The sequence below is a fragment of the Sycon ciliatum genome, chromosome 5, assembly GCF_964019385.1.
Source record: "Sycon ciliatum chromosome 5, ocSycCili1.1, whole genome shotgun sequence".
NCBI lineage: Eukaryota > Metazoa > Porifera > Calcarea > Leucosolenida > Sycettidae > Sycon > Sycon ciliatum.
This window is the reverse complement of record NC_088647.1, coordinates 13,468,285-13,482,355: the sequence shown is the minus strand read 5'-3', so window position 1 is coordinate 13,482,355 and position 14,071 is coordinate 13,468,285. Positions and strand designations below refer to the sequence as shown.

Sequence of the window (14,071 nt, the reverse complement as noted above, 5' to 3'; positions counted from 1 at the left end):
TCACACTATGACAGCACTACATTGTACATCACACTATGACAGCAGTACATTGTACATCACACTATGACAGCACTACATTGTACATCACACTATGACAGCAGTACATTGTACATCACACTATGACAGCAGTACATTGTACATCACACTATGACAGCAGTACATTGTACATCACACTATGACAGCAGTACATTGTACATCACACTATGACAGCAGTACATTGTACATCACACTATGACAGCAGTACATTGTACATCACACTATGACAGCAGTACATTGTACATCACACTATGACAGCAGTACATTGTACATCACACTATGACAGCACTACATTGTACATCACACTATGACAGCAGTACATTGTACATCACACTATGACAGCAGTACCTATGCTACTACGGTGCTGGCAACTGAAATCCGACCCCCTGAGCGGTGCGCTCACATCGCAAAGACGCAACACGGGATGGTAAAACTACGAAACAGAGACCGCTAGAATGTGAACCCACCGCTCGGGGGTCGGATTTCCGTTGCCAGCACTGTAGTTGGTACAGATGGTGCTTCTTAATTAAGCTCACAGCGGTCTATTCTTCTCTCTCTCAGGACGAAAGTACTCCTACACCGGACAAGTCTGCAAAAAGAAAGCGACCGTCATGCGCTAATACAACTGATGATATGCTTAACGGACCATCAAAGAAAGTTGAAAACCCTCTACGCCGTCGGGGTGAGCCATCATCTGAGCAGCCAGCAAAGAAGAAGCGCGAGGCAAGCACAAGACCTGGCGGTGAACGAGGAGCTGTAGCGACTCGCAGCCCACCAGAAAGGTATCCGTTGCAACGCAATGGCCGGTCAGCCTTTGACATACCAGCTGATGGTGCCTCGGCGAGGTCAACAGGGCAGCAACGGAGCCGCGCAACGGACGGCGCACCGGAAACAACGTCTGCAGCACGCAGCAATACTGCTGATAGTAATCAGCGTGTTAACGGAACATCGCAGCAGCAGCAGCGCCAGTCTCCGTCGAACACAGTGCGTACCCATTCACCGTCCGTTGGCGCTTTGTGGTCACCGTCGAATATTGGAAGCACTCAATCTCCCCAGCAGAACAAGTCTGAGTACCTGGCGCAAGCGAAGAAACTGAAGTATGAAGGCGACAACAAAGTACGTTCTGGAATTTCGATCATGCCCCCCCCCCCCCCCCCCCCCCCGCACACACACACACAGTTTACGTCCACTATGTGAGCCATGCATTGTATCATTGGAAACATGACATTTTACTTGAAGTACAGCTTTCCAGTGTCTGTAGAAGGCATTAGAATGGTATGGTGATGTGATGTGTTAGCTGCACATCGTACTGTTAGTACAAATTTGCTTATACCTCCGAACCCTAGATTTTTCCACTGATTTTTACTTCCTCCAGAAACAAAAACTTCGTGAATTTTTGACATGACTTTTCAAGGAGTGGCTGTGCTCAACAAAAGTGTTCCTTTGGAAGAGAAACACTTCAACACATTCTATCTACATATCTACAATATCTACAGGATCGATTAGTGGGAGTAGAGTCTCAGTCTGGGTTGCTATCGCTCGACTCATCACCGCTGAAACCGTTCCAAGTGGCAGGTCGATCGATGCGATGTCGTATGTCACGGAGAAGCTTCTCTGCGCCCCTGATCGTCTTCGCTGTTACCTGAACGCCTTCCCGAACATCTCGACGGAGACCGCGGTAGCGCTGCAGCGCTGGTACTCATTACCGCCTCCGCTCTCACTCGAGATTGCCTCCGAACAACAGACACGGGCAACGCCAAACATTTCAAATTTCCTCCGAGGGATATCATAGTCGTACCAGCACTTCCCGACTGCCGCGATCAGATCTCGCCTTCTCCTTTGCGACCAAGGACACATTGTCGAGGCGGCTGGAAAAGGCGAGATCATCCACGTTGAGGTCTGGGCTCTGCAGTGGCCGGACGACTTCTATTTTGAACTTGTTCATCTTGCTCTGCTGCGCGAAGTGACGGTTGTCACATCTCTGCGTTTTGGAGTTTTGACATCTTGCCGCCGACCTGTTCGCATGCAGACAGGTGTTTCGGGGATGGCGGAGATTTCAAAACGCTGGCTGCTATTGCTATTCGTTTTCCACTCTTCTTGCTCCTCGGTGCCATTGTCGTGCTCTGTCAAGTTCTGAACAAAAAAATAGCTACGACGAGCAGTGAGCGCAGTGCTTTTCTTCCCATTGCGCAAGATGGATGAAAAATGAAGAAAAAAAACATGTTCGCTTTACTTTGTGTGCAGCGTCGACACCCTTGCTCTGTGACGACTGTCGGCTCTCCAAAATATGAATCATGCTTTCCTACAATTCCGAAATGTTATGTCAGTGTTTCAGGCTGACAGAACCAGAGAGAGAACGAAATAACAGCAACGAAAAGTAGTGAAAAAAATTCACGAAGTTTTGTTTCCGTAGGAAGTAATTTATTCACTGGTTTGAGGGAAGACACAATTTTTTAATTGTTCTTGGATTTATTCTGTTCCTTTTGCAGAAGCTGCCAATTCACAGGAGAGCTGCAAAGTACTTGGAGGCTGCTATGCTCTTCATTCGCTATGCAGCTGCTATGGAGGTAGGTTTTGGCCGAAGTTACCACTTTTGATGATTTTGAAGTAGAATTGATGACATCAATAAGTTGGACAGTGTGCTTGTATTTGAGAATGAACTGTTATTCTTTCCAGCAGCATGTAAATCCGTTCTGCTCCGTCATTTTTTTCTTAGTAACTCCTACTTGCCGTGTATCTCGAGCCCCGTGGATCCGCTATCCACTCAAGTTTTTTTCCCTTTTAGTCACGCTGCATCATGCGGCAGCCACGTTTGGGAGACTGTTGTAATGTGCATACTCGTACACGTGAGGAGCAGACTTGGACTGATCGGATGAACCTCGTGTACTCGTACACGTGAGGAGCAGACTTGGACTGATCGGATGAACCTCGTGTCTCAGTTTTCATTCTATTCTTGGCAGTGCCTCTTTTCTCTTTAATCACAATATAAACAAATCAGTGATCCAGTATTTGGCGTTGTTCTATTGTCTGGATATGTGGCAGAAACTGGGCTAGTGGAGATTCGCGAACAACTTTAATCCAACGTGTTGAGCCAATCACACTATTCTTTGCCGCCCTAAACATTCCGGCCTCCGTCTGTATATGATTCGATACTGGGATAAGGTACTCACCATCATTAGTTTGTTTAACATGATGTCTTGTGATTTGAGTACACAGATTGGCCTTGAAACACACGCATTGCATCCTATTATATGTACTCCTTATTTGTTTGTGTGCATCCTAGGGGCAGGCAATGGCCAGCAACAACCCCGAGGAGAGGAAGGCTGCACGCTCGTGTTACACTGAGACAATTGGCATACTCGGGTTAGTCTTTCAGTGGGGACTAGGCTAAGGGACGTGGTTGTTACAGTGGGGACTAGGCTAAGGGAAGTGGTTGTTTCAGTGGGGACTAGGCTAAGGGAAGTGGTTGTTTCAGTGGGGACTAGGCTAAGGGAAGTGGTTGTTACAGTGGGGACTAGGCTAAGGGAAGTGGTTGTTACTGGCTTGTGATGCTGGTGCTGGAACGGTGCCAATCACACATTCAGCAAAAAAACATGCCGGAGTGTGATGTGTGTATGTGTGTGTGTGTGTGTGTGTGTGTGTGTGTGTGTGTGTGCGCGTGTGTGGGTGGATGGGTGCGTGCGCGCGCGTGCGTGTGTGTGTGTGCGTGTGTGCGTGCGTGCGTGTGTGAGGGAATGGGGGAACTAGAAGAAGAAAAGAACAAAGACCAAAAAGTAGGAGTTCAACTCTAAAGATGTATGGTGTAGTGTTAGTCAATAGTTCAGCCTTGCAAGCTGTTGAATGGTTCGATCCCAGCACCAGTTGCTATGGTTAGTCAATAGTTCAGCCTTGCAAGCTGTTGAATGGCTCGATCCCAGCACCAGTTGCTATGGTTAGTCAATAGTTCAGCCTTGCAAGCTGTTGAATGGTTCGATCCCAGCACCAGTTGCTATGGTTAGTCAATAGTTCAGCCTTGCAAGCTGTTGAATGGCTCGATCCCAGCACCAGTTGCTATGGTTAGTCAATAGTTCAGCCTTGCAAGCTGTTGAATGGTTCGATCCCAGCACCAGTTGCTATGGTTAGTCAATAGTTCAGCCTTGCAAGCTGTTGAATAGTTCGATCCCAGCACTAGTTGCTATTGTGTCTGCTTTAGGATCATTTTGGCAATGGGAGTGTAAGGTTTTTAAAAGATTTTAAAGAGTAAGAACTGTGGTGTGTACCGGTGTGTGTATTATTTCACTGCAGTTTCATTTCAGTGTTGAGCAGGCTCGAGAAAAGCGATGTGAGGCAGGAGATCCTCATCATATCCATACGCTGCATGGCTGTCTTGTCCATGAAGATCTTCGAGATGCGCCTGGAAGTCACCAAGAAGGAGAATCATGTAAGGTGTTATGACACACACCGCTCTGTGTAACTACATGTGGTGCAGCCAGACACAGTCCTGCTCAATGAAATCCAGTCGCGCCACTCAAGTATTTGCCGGGCGTTGCGCAGCCTTAGGCCTCCGAAGTTGCAAACAATGGGTTGCCAAATGATGTAAGGCGCAAACTTGAATGACGCGACTGGATTTCATTGAGCAGCACTGTCGTCGTGTCCTTAGCTTCTCTCATCCTTATGCCTGAATACTTTCTTCTGGTGTAGACGCCGAAGAGTGGAAACCATGCAGAGCACAAACCTCGCACGAGCATACACGTAAATTAAGCCCAGCATCGAATACCCGAATAAAGTATCGCTCTGAAAATCCTCTCTAGCATTACTGAATGAACGCAAATATTGCTGCCAGGGCTTACCCCTTTCGAGGGCCGAACTCTATGTAGGAGTGGACGTCTGAAGTTGCAGGGTGGACCCTGTTGTGGGAAGGCTGTTGGTTTGCGCATTCCAGACATGATGCAGCTAAGCATCAGGTTGTTGAATGTCAGTATCACATCAGCCTCAATTTTGTGCTAATTGTTGCACATTTTGACTCAACATTATCCTGCTTATAATCGGTAGTGTTGGACAAAACGAATTGAACTTGTAAACTTATGGTCCTCTCTTTTTTTAATTTTAATCATTGGCTCTCCATCCGAGTTTAATTTTATTCTAAACAATACATGACTGCGGCAGCCCATGGTGACTTTGCATGGCGATTTCAGGTTCTTTTTTCATAGCCAACCCTGGCTGGCAAGAAAAAGAAAAAGAAGTGGAAAGGAAAAGGAAAAGAAGAAAATATGGATTAAAAATCCTGCAAGTACTTAGTATGTACTTGTGCGTCCATTTGGCTTTGTGTTCCTGCAGTCTCTCAACGAAACGTTCAAGTCGGTCAATACGGTGAGGCATTGCTTGTGACTGTCGGAATAGCAACGTTACTTCGAAATTCCATACTCTCATAACGGCACACCCGAAGCTCCTACACCGTAGAATCACGGACACCATATGTTGCCGGTGTTGGTCAGGGGCCAGGGTCGGGCCTTACATGTACATGCAATTTTGTCGTTGCTTATGCAGTACGGCTTGTTGATGCTGCCCGTGTCCACCACTGCTACAGCTTTTGCACTGAAGGGGATTGCCACTCTTCTGATGGTGGATTTGTACATGCACTTTATTCTGTGTGTTCAATATGTTGCTAAGTTCTTTGCCCTATTATGCCGGTTATAAGTCGACCTTTTATGGCCGGAAACCAAACTAATAAAAGGGGTAGTCAACTTAACGCCGGGGTTCAATTGCCCTTTTACTGGGAAATGGAGGCCCCAACTACGGGGGTCAAATTCCAACCGATAAGATACGGTAGCAAGATCATTGTGTATGCATAGGTATTAGGCACGTCTGTAGGGTTGGGTCTGGAACTCACTGGACCTCCGCCTGCTGTGTGTCTTGGTGTGCTTTGCTTGTGCTATGTAGCAAAAGGCCACCAATCAGCCCGTGTCTCCACCAACTTCAAGGTAAGTAGAAGCTTGACATGTGCACATGTTTCTGCCGGTGCAACCGGGAAATGGGTTCCCCACCAGGTGGGTGACCGGTGTCTCCTATCTTTTCGTGTATAACCATCGTTTTTTTGATTTTTTTCGTTTTACAACTTGAATGTAAACTATAGTCTATGCTGAAATGAAAGATTTTAAGCAAGTTCATATTGTTACATACGTGATAGGTAATGCGTAACCATGGTATTAGGCGTGAACGCATGTATGTAACACAATCTACTGTGTGTGTGTGTTTGTATGTGTATCTCTAATAGTGGTGGCAGCTCCAACGGAGGACCTTCACCCAACCCGTCGCCAGCCAGCCTAGTGCCAACGCCACCAGAAGCTGGACGCGCTCCATCAGCCACAGCCGCCCACGGCACGAACGGCACTGGCGGCAGCACAGGGAAAACCGGCAATAATGTGGTTGGGCCCAGCACCCCTACCAGCACAGTGCAGTTCCCGCAGAGGTTGGTCATGGCGGGTATGACCACCTGCAAGTTCATGACTCACGCTATCGACGCCGTCACTCACTGGCAGCGTGCTGATCGCAAGATGACGGAGACGCAAGGTATGCACGTTAGCGCGTATCTCTATCCGGGGCCCGGCAGTCTAACTTATGGTTATCTCCTTCCCAGCATTTGTGCGACTAAAGTGTTGTGTTTGCCTGCTGGGTATATACCCCACGCAGAGTCATTCAGGTGGCAGGACACAGGACACTGTGCAAGGACAAGTGTTCCAGACTGCAGCCATGCTCTCAGCTCACTTGCCTAGAATCTAGATAATCAGACTCACCAGTGGCGTGCACCGAGTCTTGAAAGGGGGGTTTCTAGAGTTGGTAAAAAATTTCTCGAGACCCACTGTATAATAATTATGTATTTTGTGCACATGAGCATCCCCCGAACATCCCGTCGGAGTTAACGGCGAGGGCTAGGGAGGAGGCTAGGGGGGGGGGGGGGGGGGACTCAAGATCAGGGGTGCAGGGAACCAATGAACACTGGTGCTGATGAGATGCGGGGCTCGTCCGACTGCTATCATCAGATCATGCCGGCACAAACGCGTCTAAGAGGGCAACCAGGTACAGGGGTAGAAAGGACAGAAATAAGAGTAACGAGGAATGAGAAATAAGAGTAACGAGGAATGGAGGGAGGGGACGATGTTACATGGAAATGTTGGTACATGTATAACCGGTAGCAGGATAAAACGGGTTACCTTTTACATACCAGCACTTCAAAAAGTATTTGCAAAGAGGGTGCAAAGGTCAATGCACTCATATACAATCACATGTTTGTCAAACCCGTAAAAGTTTGATAGGCCTAGCCGCCCAGGCTACATGTATACACTACAGTCTATAAGCCGGTATAACACTATGTCTATGGTACTTCACTAGTCCACTCCATGCAGGCATGTTTGTTACATCAAAACACTGCTTACATTCGACGTATTTTTCTTTCTGTTCTTATGACGAAGTTTTCGGCATGTATTGGCAATGTTCCACATGATTTCAATAAAGAGTTATGGACCTTGCTTCGATGGAAGCTCGCGGGAGAAAAGCGAAGCCCCGCGTCCTTGAGTCGCGGCCCGAGCAGCGCTTCGTTCTGAAGCAGCGCAAGTGGATCATGGACGCACATTTTTACGTCTTCCAGTCGACAACGTTTTTGACGAACATCTCTGCTGCGCACATGAGCGAGAACGAAAGGCTGTCATCTTGATTTGAGTCAACAGTTTGGAAGGAGATATCGTCAATCATATCCTTGAACTGACTTGCATCGTGCGTGCTTGACTCAAATTTCGAGGCAAAGCGGATTTCTTGAACGTCATCGCCAATCCAGGAGCGAACCAGAGCTAGCCTAGAGATCGATCTCTCTGTGGCTACTCTCCACTGAAGAAAGAGAGAATAATGTATTTCGAACTGCATGCAAAGCAACTCTCTCTCTCTCACTTCCAAATAAGGACATAGTCAATGTACTGTAAACTGCCCGTCGATCGACGCGTATGCAGAATAACCAATCCAGTACGAGCGTAGGCACGCTTTTCCTTTGGCAAGATTGCCCGAAAAAAGGTGGTTTCCAGACACAAAAAAAACTCATACGGTGCACGCGCCTGCTTACCATGACTATCTCGGTGCGCACCTTGCATGCTGAACAGATCCCTCACGATTTTGCCCTACTCATGGTTTGTGGCGCAATACTAGTACTTCTATCACTAGCATACATGGCGCTCTTGCAGATCATGAAATGCGCTGAAATATGGTCTTGACCCTGGAAGTCCTTGGAAACTCCCTCAAACTAAATCCTGGAAGTTTTGTGCCATAAACCCTGGATAATTGAGTTAAGGGCTGACAGTTTCGTAGAAAAGTGTGGAATTGTTGTGGAGTGTGTAGCATGTTCCGAGGTGCTAGCTCAACCAAGCAGAAGTCGGGATTGTGCTTGACTCTGACTCGGAATGAATAGCTGGCTCTTGAACGACTCCACGCCACTTGAACTGGTGGACTCACGAGGCCGGCCGGTATTTGTCCGGGGCACTGTCGACATAGCTAACAAGATAGTTACCAAAACATTGTTCACTGTTTGCACCAGACAAAATGTTGTAACTTTGAGGTTTGCGGCACAGTAGAAAAGGGTATGCTAAACCTGTAGGTTAACCGGCTTCTTTGCTAGGTTCTCCTGTGAACGGTTCTTTTTTTTTGATACGTGGATTCTCCAAACCAACTAAGGGGGCGATGGCCTGGTCTGACTTTAGTAATCCCTGCAGCATTCAGAGCTCATATGAGAAAAGGTAGGAGATCCAACAACAACAAGAAAGTGCCAACATCTACATGCAGTTGAATACAAACCACAGCAACACAAACACTCAAAGAGAAGATCATTGTTCAGTTTTCTGTCCTGGGTCAGGGAATCTTTTTAACTCTTTGCTGGGTGGCTTTTCTCTTCCTCGTTGACCTTCTTGGCTGCCGTCTTTCAAGTACAGCCAGGGCTGGATGTACTCAGTGCAGCTACCGTAGATGAACTGACGATGGAGGCAGCCAACGTGTGAAATAGTTGTGTGTGTGTGTGTGTGTGTGTGTGTGTGTATATGTGTGTGTGTGTGTGTGTGTGTGTGTGTGTGTGTGTGTGTGTGTGTGTGTGTGTGTCCCATATGGTGCAGTGGTATGTGCAGCGATTTCCAATCGATAGGTTGCGGGTTCGATTCCCGACGATTATGGTCACACACGTCTTTCTTCTCTTTCTCAGACTCTTCCTGACTTTTCTTTCATTCTCCTGGGTGGTTACCAACAGCCAGTGCATGCCGGAGTATGTAGTGTGATGTGTGTGTGGGAAAAAAAAAAAGAAAAAAAAAAAGAAAAAAGAAAAAGACCAAAAATAGGGATTCACTGGCCAGAAAAAGTCACTTCAAATAGCTGTATGGTGTAGACCAGGCTGAATAGTGACGGTCAATTCTTCAGCCTTGCAAGCTGTTGAATGGTGCAATCCCAGCACAAGTTGCTATGGCTTCTGCCATAGCATTGCTATCATCGCCTCCGGCGATGGGCGTCAAAGGTCAAGGTCAAAGGTGTGTGTGTGTGTGTGTGTGTGTGTGTGTGTGTTTGTGTTTTGATGTCCTGGGTGGGACGTTAATGTATGCTTGGACTTACTAATGAGTTTTGTCTCTGATCCTTGCACCCCTGCAGACTTCTTTGCTCGCTTGAATCGGGAGTGTGGAGAAATCCATTTGATGAGGTATGATTGCGCTCCTCATGCTTTAGCCGTATGAAGAATGCTACACTTTACTGACCGGGGCATTGCTATGTTTATTTGATCTGGCAGATCATGTTTTGGTTTACGTGTGAGTGTGTGTGTGTGTGTGTGTATGTATGTGTCACGTGTGTCACGCGTGTGTGTGTGTGTGTGTGTGTGTGTGTGTGTGTGTGTGTGTGTGTGTGTGTGTGGAAGTTTACAAGTTACATGTGCGTTTGTGTATGTGTGTGTGTGTGTGTGTGTGTGTATGTGTGTGTGTGTGCATGTGCATGTGTTTTTTGCATTTGTCCATGTGCCCTAATATATCCATAGCAAGGGTGGGTGCGGCTCTGAGTTGCAATAAAATTATGTTCCACCTTACTTGTACTCATGGGTTACGGACTTTGCACAACATTCTCTATGTCACACCACAGATGCCTTGCTCACTCTGCCTTGGAATTCAGGCATGATTTTTGAAAACGCTTTGAGTATCAATGTATCAATATGTCCTTACACCGTACTGCTTTGTAATGCTGTGTGTCTTTTTTTTTGTGATGCCGTTCAGCTCCATTGCGAAGCTCATTGAATGGTGCGAGAGAGGCCTACAGCGCTGCGAGCAATCCTCACGCCCAACTGCACGCAGCCGGGACACAACTGTCTAATCGTCTGGCAGTCCCACTGTCAAGCTGGCACATGTTCGCCGTGCAGCTGCAGGCTCCTTGTCTAGCTGCCAGGTGTCACGTTCAACGGTGATTTTCTTAAACTTCAGTGGAAATACTTCAAGTCATTGAACTGTGTGTAGATCACAAGTCTGCCACACACACAAGTCTTGACTTAACAAAAAAAAATTAAAATATGGGTACTGGGTGTGCCGCACTAGATATTTGTCTTGTCTATATTTGTAAACTGTCCGCTAACTCCAACGTTTCATTCACAAAATTAATAATGCTATCCGTCTTATCGCAGCCGCAGACCAGTACGTGGCCATGGGGCCATAGCCTTTTCTGGTTGGCACATCCCCTGTCAATTGAACATGCATTGTGCCTGCTTAACTTTGTTGTGCTGTTGTGCACCGCTGGTCTCGTTCCTCATCTTGTACAGAATGGCTAGTTGCCATAGCTACATGCATTGTGTTGTCACGTGTGCTGTTGTGCACCGCTGGTCTCGTTCCCCATCTTGTACAGAATGGCTAGTTGCCATAGCTACATGCATTGTGCCTGCTTAACTTTGTCACGTGTGCTGTTGTGCACCGCTGGTCTCGTTCCTCATCTTGTACAGAATGGCTAGTTGCCATAGCTACATGCATTGTGCCTGCTTAACTTTGTCGTGCTGTTGTGCACCGCTGGTCTCGTTCCTCATCGTGTACAGGATGGCTAGTTGCCATAGCTACATGCATTGTGCCTGCTTAACTTTGTCGTGCTGTTGTGCACCGCTGGTCTCGTTCCTCATCGTGTACAGAATGGCTAGTTGCCATAGCTACATGCATTGTGCCTGCTTAACTACAGGATGGCTAGCTGCCATAGCCGCCCCTTCTATCTTTGAGCCATACTACTGGATCCCATCATGAATCTATTTTTTCAACGCACAAAAGCGAAAGTGCCCGGGCAGTATTGCTGTCTATCAAGTCACTCTTGTACAGTGTAGCCCGGCGCTCTAGCAATCTCTGACATACTCTAGCTCTCCCTCTCTCTGGCTCTCTGGGGCATACCGCTGACAACTGTTATTATCTATTTTACTCGAAAGCTACCTTGATCACTGGAAACGATATGATGATAAGGGACTTTACAACGGTTTTGAATAATAATTATCATACTGATCGGAGTATAATCATACTGATTTCAAGCAATCCATCCTAACGTGAAAAATCAATTAAAAAAAAAACTCGGTTGTTGTGACTTCGGCTGTAATAACCAGGGAGAAGCACGGCCCGGTGTTGCTCTACTCTCTGGTGGGTATTATGATAGTACTTCAAAGTACATGTAGGTGGATAGCTGTTTCATAGTGCTGGAGCTTCGTCACGGCGTCTCGTGTGTTCCAGAGTCCAGACTGCAGTCTTTGAAAGCATCTACATGTACCTCAGTGCTCCACCCCGCTTTCAAGTTTTAATTCTACTTTGTTATTTCGTTGACTGTGCAAAAAAACATTGGGATGACCGATGTGGAAACTCCAGTCTAGAGTTTCCACATCGCAATGTTTTTTTTTTTGTTCCGTTGCCTGCCTGAGTCCGTGACACTCTTCAAGAAGTTAGTTTGTGCTTTGTTTAAAAAAAATACAATGTCATGAAGTAGCAGGGGTTCAATCATTGTAATGATCCGAGTACTGAGCCCTGTGAAAATGCTGCTGGCTTACTTCGATTACTCTAAGGAATTAAAACAATTGTTTCTAAAGTTTAACTTTAGGACAGTAATGATCATGTAGATTTACCATGGTCACAGCACATGCCTTAAGTTAAAGGGGAAGTTAAGGCAAAAATTAAAATTTCACCAGTTGTAGTCTTCGGGGTGCTGAGTCGAATGGCCTTGGTCCGAGAAAGCTGAGGCGCTCCCTTCCTACTTGAATCCCAATCGAACTCGCGCACTTCCACCGAAACTGGGTGACTGCGCCCTACTAGATGGGGATTTGTATGCAAAATGTCACTAAAAGCGCCGTTTCGTTCTTATAAAAGCACGGATGACCGCGATTGGCCCATATGTTGTAGTCTTTTGGACGCTGAGTCGACTAGTTTTGGTCCGAAAAGGCTGCGATGCAGCGTTCCTCCTTTATTCCCAATCGAACATGGCTGAACAAGCGGTCACGTGCTCCTGGGTGCCCAAATCACCTGGTCACCACGCCAGCAGGCGACAACTTTCACACCAAGGTTCAACTCGAGTGACAGGACTGCACCCAAAAAAGGTCAAATAGGCTAGTAAGTTGTACCCTGCAGGCACGGTGACCAGCTGACTGGTGTACGCAGGAGCACGTGACCGCTTGTTCAACCATGTTCGATTGGGAATAAAAGAGGAACGCTGCATCGCAGCCTTTTCGGACCAAAACCAGTCGACTCAGCGTCCAAAAGACTACAACATATGGGCCAATCGCGGTCATCCGTGCTTTTATAAGAACGAAATGGCGCTTTTAGTGACATTTTGCATACAAATCCCCATCTAGTAGGGCGCAGTCACCCAGTTTCGGTGGAAGTGCGCGAGTTCGATTGGGATTCAAGTAGGAAAGGAGCGTCTCAGCTTTCTCGGACCAAGACTATTCGACTCTGCACCCCGAAGACTACAACTGGTGAAATTTTAATTTTTGCCTTAACTTCCCCTTTAACAAACACTGAAACAGCTGCTCGCAAAGTAGGGGACGCAACTACATGCAACGCCTGTGGAAGTACATGTACATTGTAGTTGCCTTGGCTTGCACAATATTGCAATATTAATCTAGACTGGCCTGGGCCCGGGCCATATTATCATATTCTTGGACAACAATAATCGTAGATTCCGCTAGGACGCAGGGTCCGACGTGGAACCGGGGTTACACGAGCCCGGGTGACCATAGTGATGAGGAGTGAAGCGAAGAATGACATTGACAGTAACAATACTATTACTTAGTATTACCAGGGAGTAGTAAAATAATGGTATTGTACTACTAGTAGTAGCTCCCTGGTATTACCAAGGCAAGAGTAGATAAACAAGAGTGTGCAACTCGCGGATGGGTAGGCCCACGGCGGAATTTTTTTGTTGACGTAATCTTTTCGACAACGCACGCGCTGCGAGTCTTTCGGAAAGTAAGTTTTCCCTCATGCTCTTGGCCGGGCTATACTACTGCAAGGTCGGTGCCCAGCACGTGCTCTCACACTGCTCTGCGGCAAAATGCGCATTTCTCTGAAAAAAGGTGACGTCAACAAGAAATTCCGCCATGGGCAATCTGGAGATTGTGCAGGAGAGATCCGGAGTTGCACACTCTTGTTTATCTACTCTTGCTACACTGTATTTACTAACACTAACAATCATCTACATGTAGTTTGTATTTTCTTTCGCTAGGAATTTATGGAAACTGGAGCCATTTGAGGCCAAACACACAATCAGTGAATCACATTCGAAGCTCTGATACCATGGATACGTGTCTGTACTCATGCCTGATATGCAGTGATCTACCGGTAGTAGATCTACCACTACCAGTGATGGCTTCACTTCATCAGACTGTTCATATCAGGGAGTCGTATATATACGACTCCCTGGTTCATATCGTCCAGTATGGCATAGAACGGATGACGTGGAGGCTGCAGCCTTTTTTGTAAGCGTCATCCTGACTTACCTCTATGATAACCAGCCTCCCCGAATTCAAGCATTCTCTCTATCAGCA

The 14,071-nt window shown here is 46.9% G+C and overlaps 1 protein-coding gene across 2 annotated transcripts in view; it reads left to right on the top strand.

Annotated features, from left to right (window-relative positions):
• The window catches only part of LOC135817688 (AF4/FMR2 family member 3-like), a 33,309-nt gene extending 21,752 nt beyond the window's left edge, over positions 1-11,557 (top strand). For both annotated transcript variants that reach the window (XM_065330919.1, XM_065330918.1), the window contains 9 exons: positions 598-1,152; positions 2,526-2,603; positions 3,320-3,399; positions 4,321-4,456; positions 5,353-5,385; positions 5,956-5,996; positions 6,290-6,585; positions 9,685-9,733; positions 10,296-11,557. In XM_065330919.1, the coding sequence (XP_065186991.1) occupies positions 598-1,152; positions 2,526-2,603; positions 3,320-3,399; positions 4,321-4,456; positions 5,353-5,385; positions 5,956-5,996; positions 6,290-6,585; positions 9,685-9,733; positions 10,296-10,392 (1,365 nt within the window). In that variant the 3' untranslated portion in view covers positions 10,393-11,557. The remainder of the gene's footprint in view (positions 1-597; positions 1,153-2,525; positions 2,604-3,319; positions 3,400-4,320; positions 4,457-5,352; positions 5,386-5,955; positions 5,997-6,289; positions 6,586-9,684; positions 9,734-10,295) is intronic.
• Positions 11,558-14,071: the final 2,514 nt, after the last annotated feature.